Source organism: Plutella xylostella, chromosome 5 (assembly GCF_932276165.1).
Source record: "Plutella xylostella chromosome 5, ilPluXylo3.1, whole genome shotgun sequence".
Classification (NCBI taxonomy): Eukaryota; Metazoa; Arthropoda; class Insecta; order Lepidoptera; family Plutellidae; genus Plutella; species Plutella xylostella.
Genome location: NC_063985.1, coordinates 4,323,393 through 4,336,818, shown reverse-complemented (window position 1 = coordinate 4,336,818; position 13,426 = coordinate 4,323,393). Strand labels below are relative to the sequence as shown.

The 13,426-nt window shown below is 43.6% G+C and overlaps 1 protein-coding gene across 9 annotated transcripts in view; it reads left to right on the top strand.

Annotated features, from left to right (window-relative positions):
- Positions 1-13,426, top strand: part of LOC105392126 (cytosolic carboxypeptidase 1) — a 60,729-nt gene that overhangs the window by 45,848 nt on the left and 1,455 nt on the right. For all 9 annotated transcript variants that reach the window (XM_048633045.1, XM_038112391.2, XM_048633044.1 and 6 more), the window contains 4 exons: positions 5,113-5,200; positions 5,811-5,975; positions 6,997-7,173; positions 12,885-13,003. In XM_048633045.1, the coding sequence (XP_048489002.1) occupies positions 5,113-5,200; positions 5,811-5,975; positions 6,997-7,173; positions 12,885-13,003 (549 nt within the window). The remainder of the gene's footprint in view (positions 1-5,112; positions 5,201-5,810; positions 5,976-6,996; positions 7,174-12,884; positions 13,004-13,426) is intronic.

Genomic DNA, 13,426 nt, shown 5'->3' with positions numbered 1-13,426 from the left:
ATTATGAAAAAGGTTTTTATAAGTACTGTGCGTGGCACGCCTTGACCCCAGTAATTCTATTCAGATGTCCTCTCTTATATCTATTAAGGAGAGTTGCAAACTTTAAGCTGTTGCACGGCGTAGCTCTGGGACAAAAAGCGATCATAAATAACGTGTAGCGAACAGAGCCGGCTAATGAATTACGATGGCGATGTGCGAGGGGCATAATGGCGCGCGGAGCTGCCGCGGGCATTGTGCGACCGGAGCTCCACCTCCCAGCACTGAGCCCGCGCCGCCGGCACGCTGCCTGCTCGCTGCACGCTGCCCGCTGCCCGCTGACCACTGCCGTGGTGACGAGTCAACGACTCTGCGCCGAACTTCACCGTGACATCTAACTAATCTCGCCGTGGAAAGCGATTGCCCCCGCTTCAGTTGGAGCAGTGAATGCTAGGAGGCAGTAACCGGGCCGCGCGCCGCGCACCGGCCGCCAAGGTCGACCGGTCTCGCGATTATGTAAATAACTAGCGCCTTTTTCTTTGCCGTGCCTCTACCCCTTGCTGAAGCCATTACCTGCTGCTCATCTTTGCGCCATGACGCCATTCTTATGACTCATAAAATGATCCAAGAGCTTTTACCTCTTATTTTTAAAAAACCTCACACGGTGAGAGGAGCGCAGAAATCTTTCTTTAAATCAGGTCGCAATCGCCAAAGATAAACGGTCCATAGCGTCCATTGCAAGGTATTTATCATTCGTGCATTTGCCGAGTGCGGTTAACAAAAGAATCGTTCACCAGGGTCGTGAATAGTTGCTTGCACGTCGTTATGGGCAAAGACAAATAAATCGATAGCGTGGAATCCCGCAGCAGTCGTCGGTTCGTGTAGCCGCTCGGTGCGCCATGACAGCGTCCCCGCACGACCACAGCTCCCGCCAACAAATGGATTTCATGCCCTTTTCATCTCAAACTACAATGGATTTCTTATTTGAACGTAACTGTAGTGTACCTAGGCACATTATGCTACTCACTACGTAGCAAAAAGTAACTTATTATTATTGTAAAACCATTATTGAGTTGTTCGCTTGTTCCCCCATCGAGGTTTATTTATATCTACAATGTTATCGTTTTTCTCGTATAGCATCGATCGTGGCGGTTGTTCACTGCTACTGCACCGCACAGATTATCTGGGCAGCAGGCAGCGGGCAAAACATAAACATATAGCTAGGTAGTATCGCCAGTGCCTATAAGATTATGACTCTTCGCCTACGTTTCTAAAGCATATTTCTACAGGAGACGGGAACTTCATGCAATAAAAATAATGAGCCACTTAGGAACGGGAAGTCCATTACATGGACACGATGTTGGACGCGTTCCTTACAAAATTATAATAATCCCATAATAACGGAGAGGCCCTACTAAGAACTGCCATGTCCTGAAACTAATAGACCAGGCGCGCCAGTAGCACGGAATATTCTATTACACCTATTAGGTCCGTAATTATAATGATTCAATTGTTATCTAATGCTGGTTATAAAGTTTAATGGGCCTTTCTTCCCTTTCTGGCTAGCCCCCTGTCCTTACCGTGCAACTAAGTAAGAATTATGATGGAGCAACGGCTAAGAGCTTCATTCTGCACATACTTGCAGATAGCATCCATAACTAGTCAGAGTTTATCTGTTAACGTTCTGAAAAATACATTCCACAGCTTCCTTTCGATCATCGATGTAGGTAAGTACTCTAAGTACCTACCTATCTATTGATTCCTGCTTCAAAAGTGTGTACTTAGAAATTATAATGACTTAAGCTTTGTACATGTATGAATATGCGCGAGCATCACATCGCTTTTTAAAAGTTCCTGTGGGGATGCTGAAATAGGTGAATTTAATTATCTTATCTGAATCCTAATAACCACCATGCAAGAACGCAGAGTGCAAGTCCGAACAGCTTGTACAAGCACAGATAAAAATGTTAGTCGCGATTATGAGGAGTGAATTAAGATTGCATATTAATAAGTGTTACGGCGGCCGTGCAGCATTCCTAGCAGAGGCGGGTTGTCGCCGGGTGTCGTTGAACCGACGGAGGGTCGCTCCTCCGCACGCCTGAATAAAATCAATTAAACGATAAACACCGTTAGACATCAGCGTCGGGACGGGTGCCAGCCAGCGCCCGCGGGGGCGGCCGCCCTTCCGCATTTCAAGACCTGATCAAACACGTGACGCGTGCGATGTGCAATCAGACCTCTCCTGAAGTGGCTGTCACTGTGCACTCGGCCACGCCCGCACGACGCGTAGATGGACTCTATCACGACGACGGTTGCTAATGGCCATATGCAGCCAACGAAAATGAAATCACTTATTGTTAATGCTTGCGCACGTGAAGTTTACAATAGCCACTTCGTATAATGTAAGCATAATTCTAGAGGAGCGTGAAAAGCATGATTCAACAACCGATAGACACGAGCTAGGCACGCAGGTATTTAATAAAGACAGCCACGTCATGTTATTGTCGCGAGGGCACCGGATAAACGCGACGGGCCGGCGATTGTCTCGCGACTATCGTAAATAACTCTGTATGTCCGGTGGCAGCGGAGAATACAGAGTTGTAGCGAATCTCTCGCAGGAAGCCGCCGCCGCCGCACCGCCGCCGCGCCGCCGCGCCGCGCATACCAGATGAGCGTGACGTGCTGCCACTCGCCACTCTTATCTGCCGTCGAAGCCGATGCTATCAGCTCTGATGTACACCTACACATCAACGATACCTTAACTACGCTGCCTTAATATCTCAACAACTTTATCGATCGAATTCCATGCTCGATCCGAGAAATTCAATAGATGCTCGACAGTCGCTTATTTTGTTTTAACTGATCCACAAACAATACGAAGCAATCGTACGTAATGTAATGTTATGTTGGTCTATTTTATTGGTGCCTGCACGTTAGGGTGGTGCACAGAGAGGGCGGATGAGTCGAGCCCCGGGCCCGATAGCATCGCCGCGCGGCTATAAATAGATGAACAGACCCTTGAACCAGCCGCGGTCATCACCGCAGGGCTGCGAGTGCTCCAACCAACTATTACGCGCACGCATTCTTGCATAACTTACATACTTTACTTTAAACGCTTCGTTTATTATTACCTACGTAGTCCGCAGCATGATTGTAAAGTAAATATCCGATGGCGTAGAATGGAAACATTCGACACGATTCCCTTAATGGATTCAAACGATCATGTTCTTGTAAGTAGAGCTTACCGGTAACTTTACATGAGAGGCTTACGTTTCGAGCCGTAACAGCATTTTCATAGATGGTAAGGAGCTTAATTACTACTTAGCATAGAGACATAGAAGGACAGCCCTGGCGGCGTGCCCCGGTACCGCAACAATCAACCATAAAACACGGCGGTCCAGTGCGCAGGCCTCGCGCCTGCTCGCTTTCGTTCGCGCATGCGCTCGCCGCATACTTTTTTCCCTGATTAGAGAAAAGATGCGCAACCGGTCGGCGAGCGAAGGCCGTGTCCAGGGACGCTGCGGAGCCGCCGCCCCCGCCCCGCGCCGCCCCCGCTGCCCGCTCCGCTAATGATGTATCTCCAGACCACTCCTAATTGGACGCCCGTCCGACCAGGAAAAAAATGCGCAAAACAAGGCACACTCCTTAGAACAGCAATGTCCCATTCCCGCTATAAAGTATTCTCAATTTCTGAATTCCATTAAGATTGCTCCCCGAATTGAGAGGCCTGCAGCGTACGATGCAACATGGGCTCTTATCGTGGAATAATTTGTCGATATTCGCGCAGACCCCTTTATCGAGATGTGTGAGGTGTGAATTTAAATCGATCCAATTCTCAGTTATGAATTGGCCGCATTTATTTTTGTTTGCGGTCACGGCAGTTGTCCTGGAGGCTCGATGTGTAATGAAGTAATGGGCGCTGGTGTTCAATAAATACCGTTGTTCACGGCGACTTCTTTGTCCGTTATGCATCTTAGTAAATGCGATTATGTCAGGAGCACGTACAAGAATTGCCCTTTAATAACGGAGAGCTGTGGTGAATTGTAGTAGATTGCAGACACACTGAAGTAAGCTAGCTGTAAATAATGACACAATTGAAGGCATTGTCGTCTTCACTGCCACAGTAGAGCCTTCAAATACAATTCATAATTCACTTGGCAGCTTCCTCATTCAACAAATAATAACTGTTTGTGGAGAATGCTACGCCATTACTGTAGCCGGTATGACATGATGGCGAGATTTCCGATTAAGTGCCAACAGCATGAACCAATATATACCGAAATATTTATTATAAAAACTCTCCCTCAAGCTGAAGAATGGCCGTTCGTTAGTTGATTTTATAACACCAGTATGGATATGAAGACGTGACGATATGCCGACGAAAGTCGTTAAGTTTTTACGATACCAACAAACAAGAGCCATTATTTAGGAACATCTCCTTTGAACACAGCCCAAGTCCTATGTACGAAATCGTGTATAAAATAAAGCTATCACAATACAATACAATGTTTGAAGTTGTGACGAAACCAAAATTGCAAATACCTACGTAGCCTACATCCCTTACTAATCCATTCCAATACGATTATTAAATAAGAATATCAATGCACCTGCATTACCTATAGTACCTTACTTAATCAATTATTAGTGTTTGTACTAATGACGATGTAGCATTATAGGGACATTCAAACGTAAAAGGGTAAACTAAGGCTTGTTTAATTGTTGAATGTCCTCAGCAGAATCCTACGTGGCCGTCCATTCATTTCATTTAATGGCTTGTCATATCAAATTGTATGAAGGCAGGCAGAGCCTTTCTTTCCCGGCGCGCCATATAAGAGTATGAATCAATTATCATTTAATATCGTCGTGCCGGTGCATCTTTCGTCGCGTCCGTGTCGTGCATCTAATGACATATTAAATTACCGCTAGCCAAAGGATGAATGTATGGTATTAAGTTATAAATAAGCGGCTTGGAGAGGCACTCCTACGCAGGCTCGGGACGGCGGGCGGGAACATTAGACATAGGTGTCAACCCGGCCGACGCGTTTGAGCAAATTCATCGAACACGAGCATTTTCCAGCTATTACTGTCGGGGTTTGTGTGGTCGACAGACTAATGGATGGTGTTTCCTTGTTGCAGTCATCGGTGCGGCCTGACTAACGAGGACCTTAATCGACGCTGGTGCAAGCCCAACCCGATCCTGCATCCCTCGATTTATCATACTAAGGTAAACATTACTTGCTCTATTCGTTGCCGCGAGAAAATTGCCAGTCTGGAATCTAATCTAACATTAAATGTGTGTTCTGTAAATACAGTTTTAGAATGTTAAATGCGGGTTGCAATTGCAGCTTACATATCTGCTTGTTAATATCCGGTATCAGAAATAAGGTAATTTGTAAGATAACTCAACTTACAGATGTTGCTTTTAAAATCTACAAGCTAAAGTGGCAATTAGCCGACCATATAGGTACCTACCTACATGCTGAAGAACCTATGCCCATATGATAGAGTAAGAACAGGCAAACGTGGCGTTGGATGCCCTCCGACCACGGGACCAGAACCTTAGTTAAGACTGGTAGCTAGTAGTGGCTGGATGAGGAAGGTCGAGGACGAATTTTGTGGTGGTTCTTGGGAGGGGTTTAAAAAATGTTCAGTAGTAAACCACACGGGCTGATGACGTATGATACAACGACAGATACCACGTACTTAAATCTATATAATTTCAACAACATGTGGATGTGTCTTGTGGGTATATGTGTGCAATCCAATAACTGAATTTTGTTCCTCGTAGGGGGGTGTATAATCGCCATCAAATAATTGCATTTTCTTCCACTCAGGGTCTGATGGAGTACCTGGCGCGCGTGTGGAAGCGGCCGCCGGCGGTGTACTGCGACTACCACGGGCACTCGCGCAAGAAGAACGTGTTCTTCTACGGATGCGCCGGCGCGGAGAGCTGGTGCCACGGCGACCGCCTGGCGCCTGACGAGCCGGCGCAGTACCTTGTGAGTTACTTACTGACTTGTTACAGTTATATATTCTTGTTTCGTCAATCAATCTACAAGAAAGGTGAGGTGAAAGATTACATGCCAAAAGATTTCGCGTTTATTGGATTGTTGCAAACTGAAAATAAGATCATAAGTACTTACCAAATTAATCTGGAAGACCGTGTATATTATACGTACACACACTATATAATATTATGTAAATCTCTGTAATGCACCTATAGTTTCAGGATCACAATACGGAATCAAATCAAGACTCGCAGACGTGTTTATAACATCCTTCCGTTTTGGGCAGCTCGATTAGACGAGACCCATTCGTAATAGTTGAACGGAAATAAATAAGATCCTATTAACGCTATCGGCTCAGTGTTGGCTCCCACTGACGCCCACGTGCCCGCTAATATAAAACACTTTCAGTGAATATCTTTTATCATAAATTCATGTGATTAGGGATTAGATTTGAGTTATTCACAATCTCTACAGACTACAGGACAATAAATGGTTTCTATTAATGTACCATAGAGACATATTTCCCGTTATAAATAAATGAAATGTACTTATAAATACTTCCCGTAATTATGAGAACCATTTGACCACTTCTGGCTACGTTGCTTCAAAGGACCGTGAGATATAATTGAGCCCTATCCTATTTTGAATTCCTAAAAAGGCTTTTGCTTATCGATTTAATTCCTTCCGCACGAATAAGCTCCGTCTAAAAACACTAATGGGCGGTGGCTCTACAAGTCTGTAGCTTGCAGAAGAAGCGGAATCGGACCCTTTCCGTCAAAGTTCTCTACTACTATCTTTGTTGTTTTGATGATCAATTAATTTCCGTGCTTTCTTGTTGTTACCGGCCAGTTACTGCCGGCGCTGATGCACCGTACATCTGTAGCTTGCAGAAGAAGCGGTAGTCTGACCCTTTCCGTCAAAGTTCTCTACTTACTACTATATTTGTTGTTTTGGTTATCAATAAATTGATGAATTAATTTATCTTTTTTCTTTTTTCTTTGTCACCGGCCAGTTACTACCCGCGCTGATGCACCGCATATCTCCCGCGTTCGCGCTGGGCTCGTGCTCGTTCAAGGTGGAGCGCGAGCGGGAGAGCACGGCTCGCGTGACGGTCTGGCGGCAGCTGGGCGTGCAGCGCTCCTACACCATGGAGGCCTCCTACTGCGGCTTCGACCGGGGACCCTTCAAGGTTAGACATAAATAAATACATATGCTCACGACTGTAATCCCCGATGGGGTAGTCAGAGGTGACTCGGCGAGTCATCCGCTTTTCGCTGTACATTTGTACTCACGTGATAGGTCGCAAGCCGTATCGCCGTTTTTGAATGAGTAGGTACAATGCACTGAAGTTTTCGGGTAAGTGGGCAACCCCTTCAAGGTTAGTTCTAGAACCATCCACCGCCAGTTGGCAGTATTGAGTACAGAGGCTACTTGGACTTCTAACGCGGATCTTCCAAGGTTTGAGGAAACAGAGCTAGGTATACGTTAACGCTAGACTCGATCAAGCTGGAATGCGGGCTATAGAGCTAGGTGATTTAGTGGCTCATCTCAATTAACATGGACAAGTAATGAACCTAATATGTTACTTAATTATATCTTGAAATAAAATCCTGTTTTATGTAGGAATAAAACAAGAAGACGGTATAACAGTTAAATTCTAGTGTTCAAGACACGTATGAGGTAACGAGCTTGTATGTAACATTATTCGATAGGTGAGTAACTATAGTTACTATACTTACTATACTCACCTATCGAATAATGTTACATACCCGACTGGATAGAATCATTATGTCATCTCCCCGGACTATCTAGTTGATACGGGGTGTGACACCTCTTCCTGACATTATCGATGTCGCGTATCGCAATGATCGCCTTCTCCCAGATCACTTATAATGCAGTTACTGAAGATAAATGATGAAGATAAGTCAGCAACTTGATATGTGACTAATATGTCCCGCTAACGGTGACTGCGCAGCAGATCGCGCAAACCAGCTTTTCTAAAGCGAATGATGCGAGTGACTGCAGAGATAACCCCGCATTGCAGACGGGATTATACGACCGCCATAAAGCTGAAATATTAATTTAAAGACGAGTCCATTACATACCTTTATAGTCATTAAAGTATAATTGTATATTGTCTGCGATGCTTTATGGATGTTAAGTTTGTATTTCGCATTATGTTGCGTTCGGGGAGGGACAATAAAATAACTCTTGGACTAGACACGGGTCGGGACATTACATTGTCCTTCTCGAGCTGAGGGCGAGTACCTTCAGTTCGTATTGAGGGCCATCACAGCCGACCCAGACCAATCAATAATACATTGGCGTCTCTTTGTACTCACTACAACTGGGACAGATAAATATAGCCATTGTTCAATCGCTATCAGAGGCGCTGGCAACGACCTCTATTAGGCTTATTTGTAACTAATTGGTATTTATATCTATCGTCTGTGTTATCTATTTAGTTGCATATCTATGGCATATTTAGGGCCATAAACCTCTACAGAGGGTGTAATTCATATTTGGAATAGTCAGATTTCTAATAAGCTGTGTCAATGAAATATATGATTCATTCATAACTGGGACACCGTTGTTTTAATACCGCCGGACAATCTTGGGATTTTTCATGGTCCTTCGAGCCGGATAAAGCTACCTATGGTGCTGGTAATAAAGCTATCGTCGGCTAAAAAGTTTGTGAAAAGTGCTCAGTGCTTGTGCCTGAACGGGAGCGGAGGAAGGAGCCTGGCTGCACTCGGAGACCTGCGGGGAGCGGCAACCCCGAGGACGAGCTGCGGCTGCGGAGCCGAGGAGGAGCCCCCGCGACGGCGCACCGCGCACCCTGCCTGGTGGCGGGACAGTCGACGAGCAAGCAGGTTTAGTGTCTTGTGCAGTGAGTGAGTACATTAATTTCATTGTTCTGAGTGGAGGCCGATCGGGTGAATGGTATATTCAAGAGAGTCAGACAATTTAGAACCTTAAAGTCAAGACAAGAAAAAACTTAGAAAATTTACGCTTTAGTTTATGGACTTCTTTGTTTACATATTTTTGCTTTGTTTACATTGTTGACTTGTCAAGAGTTTATTTCAGTTTGACATTGACATTTGGATTCGAACATAAACAAACTTTTCAAAATTTAATCATCGATTTGGCATAGACTATTGTAATTTCAAAATGGAAACTTACATTAAAACTCAAACTGACACTCAGAATAATATTTCAAGAAGTAGAGTCAACTATAAAAAGGCGCCCAAAGAGCGGCGTACTGCGGCTTATGTAGAGGCTAGGTTGGATAACTTAGAGAAGGATTGGACATTGTTCTATAAGACGCATAGGCAAATGATAACAGAGGTAGATGCTCAGATTTTAGATGCGTCTACTTATATGAAAGGCAATGTGTATGAATCAACTGAAGAGATTTATATCGAATATAAGTCTGATTTAAAGGAAGAGTTGAGTAAATTGCAAAGGTTGATTCAGACACCTGCGCCTTCGGGGTCGGGGAAGCAGAGCGATAGTAGTAGTAACATAAGATTGCCTAAGATATCCATACCAACCTTTTCTGGCAAATATGATGAGTGGGTTACCTTCAGAGATCTCTTTGACTCGTTAATCCGAACAAACGATTCTTTAGACGAAGTTCAGAAACTACACTACTTAAAGGGCTACCTTGTAGGTGAAGCGGAGCAGTTAGTCAGACACATCCCTATAAGTAGAGACAACTTTGAAGTTTGTTGGAAACAATTAGAGTCGCGGTACAATAATAAAAAATATTTGGCGAATTGTGTACTTAAAAGAATGTTTAGTCAGAAACCTCTTCAAGGTGAATCGGCTGGTGCAATCAAGGAGTTGCTAGATACAACAAATGAATGTCTTCATGCACTGTCTAGTTTAGGTGTTGATATCAAGTCGTGGGACATAATTGTAATCTATGTAATCTCTTTAAAACTGGATCCAGAGTCGAGAAAGTTATGGGAAGCTAGGACCAGCGATTCATCTTCAGAACTCTCAGAGTTAGTTAATTTCAAAGAGTTTCTTGAGCAAAGATTTAGATCTCTAGAGTTTTTAGATGGTAAAGGTAATGCAAAGGTAACTCAGCCCAATCACAGTAATCATATAAAGTCACTGCACACAACTGAAAGTTCGTCAGTAACCTGTAAATATTGTTCAGATGCCCACAAAATTGCTAATTGTAAAAGTTTTGGTGAGGAGGATGTAGAGGCGCGGCGTGAGTTTGTCCGAAGCAGCAAGCTTTGTTTCAATTGTCTAGCACCGAACCACACCGTGTACCTTTGTAGGGTGATCACACGATGCCGAGTGTGTCACAAAAAGCACCATTCTCTCTTACATACACAAAAATGTCCCGTAAGGTTGTCCGGGAACAAAGTCGAGGAAGGAGTTACGCCCTTCAATTCACCAACTGTCCCAGGTGAATCAAATAAGGTTGTTTCCTGTTCCACTAACATGCAGAGTCAGGTTCTCCTAGCTACTGCTCTAGTGCAGGTCGAGTCTTCAGCAGGAAACAAAGTGCTTCGCAGTCTGTTAGATCAGGGTTCCCAAGCCTCTTTCATAACCGAAGCTGCCGTGCAGCGCCTGCGGTTACAAAGAGTGCCCCACAAATGTGTTGTCTCAGGTGTCGGTAGTGACAAGAAGCCTTCATGTGCTTCTAAGTATGTCGTAGAAATACAAATTCAATCACTACACGACCCTGCTTGTATAGTTAAGGTCAAGGCACACGTTTTGAGAGAACTTACAAGTTCTATTCCTGATCAACAAGTGAAGCTTCAATGGTGGCCAGAGTTATTTCAGGTAAAGTTAGCAGATCCTACATTCGCAACCCCCAGCAAGATTGACTTGTTGTTAGGGGCAGAGGTTTGTGGCCAAATTATAGTCGATGGTTTAATCAGGGGCCCTCCGGGTACCCCATTGGCCCAAAACACAAAACTTGGTTGGATACTTTTCGGCCAAGTCACCAACGAATGCAAGGACAACAAGCTCTGTTCCACCACAAGTGTTGTTAATAATCACGCAAAGATATCTGAGGATGATTTTCAAGGATTTTGGCAATTTCAGTCACAGCATTCTAAGATAGTCGAAGAAAAAGAAAAGGTAGAGGTAGAGCTAGAGCGCGAGCAGATGTGTACAGAAACTGCTGTCAGTGGTGATGTACTGGCTGGCTGTCAATATGTAGAACAAGGTTTCGAAATTCACAAACAGGTGACAGATCTATTGCAAACAGTTTTTGAAGCATTTGTCGCAGCAGTGGAGTTTCGCATCGTAGATGCAAGGGGGGAGGAAGATCACGTGAAATTAGTAGCTGCTCAGACAGTAGCCTCGATCAAACAGATCTTCGTACCTCATGTTGAGTCGTATGGAGTAGTGTTGTTATCCAATCTGTTGATTGATGTTGCAGCAGAGTTGAGTACCCCCGAACAGGTAGCAGAAGCTGATTTAGAGTTGAAGTCAAATGCAACAGCTATTGTTACTTGTTCGGGGGTACTCAACTCTGCTGCAACATCAATCAACAGATTGGATAACAACACTACTCCATACGACTCAACATGAGGTACGAAGATCTGTTTGATCGAGGCTACTGTCTGAGCAGCTACTAATTTCACGTGATCTTCCTCCCCCCTTGCATCTACGATGCGAAACTCCACTGCTGCGACAAATGCTTCAAAAACTGTTTGCAATAGATCTGTCACCTGTTTGTGAATTTCGAAACCTTGTTCTACATATTGACAGCCAGCCAGTACATCACCACTGACAGCAGTTTCTGTACACATCTGCTCGCGCTCTAGCTCTACCTCTACCTTTTCTTTTTCTTCAGTCCGTTTCAATGGATTGTAAACATTGTTAACCAAACCGTAAATCATACAGAGTTAACATTCTAATAAGTAAGAAGCTATAGAGGAATAGTATACACACTAATTAAAATAACGAAAGCTCTTCATACTTTCCATAACAACTTACTTCCAATACCTGAGACCGAACGACGACGCTATAATAGTAAAGCAAGTTTTTATAAACTTCACATGAGTCTAAGCGCGCTGTGGGATCACTGAGGAAATACATCATGTAATTCATATCCCAAGGAAAACAATAAACACACAATGGCTCAAAGATAGGCGGAACCACTCCCGTGGATAAACTATGGAAATAAATACCTTTATCCTTAGTAATTATACCGAGAGTGCGGATGGATAGCATTTCCACATCGCATTCATGACAGTCATAAAACTGTTAATGTTTGAGAAAATTTATCACATTTCACATAAGACCAATGCATGTGAGATGTCATGGACAGTTAGATAGTTAAATCTTTTATCCTGCTATCAATAACGGTGGAAGTAATTTAACTTAAACGTAACTTAAGTAATCTTGTGCGAGGAGTGAGTTGCGAGAATAGCGATCCATCGTATCATCATCCAGGTAATTAAAGAATTTATGAATCGTAAACTCCCTTTACCGAAAACTGTATGAGAATTTTACAACCTTACTCTTCTAAAACTCTGTACCTCTACAATTGAATCATAGCCATTAACAGACTCATAAACTGCAATCTAATTGGAAATACCACAAGCAGCATTTCCGTGAGAATCTAATTCAAATGGAAGAAGCAAATCAACCCATCTAATAAAGAATGTTTGTATTGAACGAAATTCGTCACTTTTGAATCACTATCGTCAGTACATAGTATAAAGTAAAGATGCATCCCGCGGCGGTATGTGTAACTACACTACGGATTATAATGCAATTTTTTAATAGATAGAGCGATTTCATTGGAAGCTTTAAACATGTAATTTTTATCCCAGTATTCCCACGGGAAACCCTTTTTGGGCTCGCGTTAAAAGCTAGTTATAAATGAAATAGGACACAATAAATGTGGTGGTATGTCTCCAGGGCTTCCACCTGAACACGCAGCACCTGCAGAACGTGGGCAGCGACTTCTGCGAGGCTCTGAACGGCCTCGGCGACCCCGGCGCCGGCGTCGACCTCCAGCTCACCAGGGACCTCAACGGGTAAACAACTATTCATATACTCCACGTACTTCTACAGTCAGCAGGGGATATAATGTGTGTCTCCAGCGCAAAAACTAAAATTTTATGATTTTTCTTTGACAAAACAGTTCAATAGCTAAAACGTTCAACAACTTTTTTATCAGCAACATATATTATAGAGATTTTTTGTAGGTATCGATAAAATATTATTTGATTCATCTATCTTCCACCCATGATCAAACTGTTTGCGGTGTAGTGGCACACATACGTATATCTATTGCTGATTGTACCTTCGCATTTTGCTAAAGACGCAATAATCACTCAGACATTTAAAAAAAACTGTCCTGATATTGAGCTGGCCGTTTTTATGAGGCAACTGAGAAGTCTTTGTTGTATGACGTCATGTTCCGTGGAAAAATGGTATCTATCTTTTTAATCAGTAAT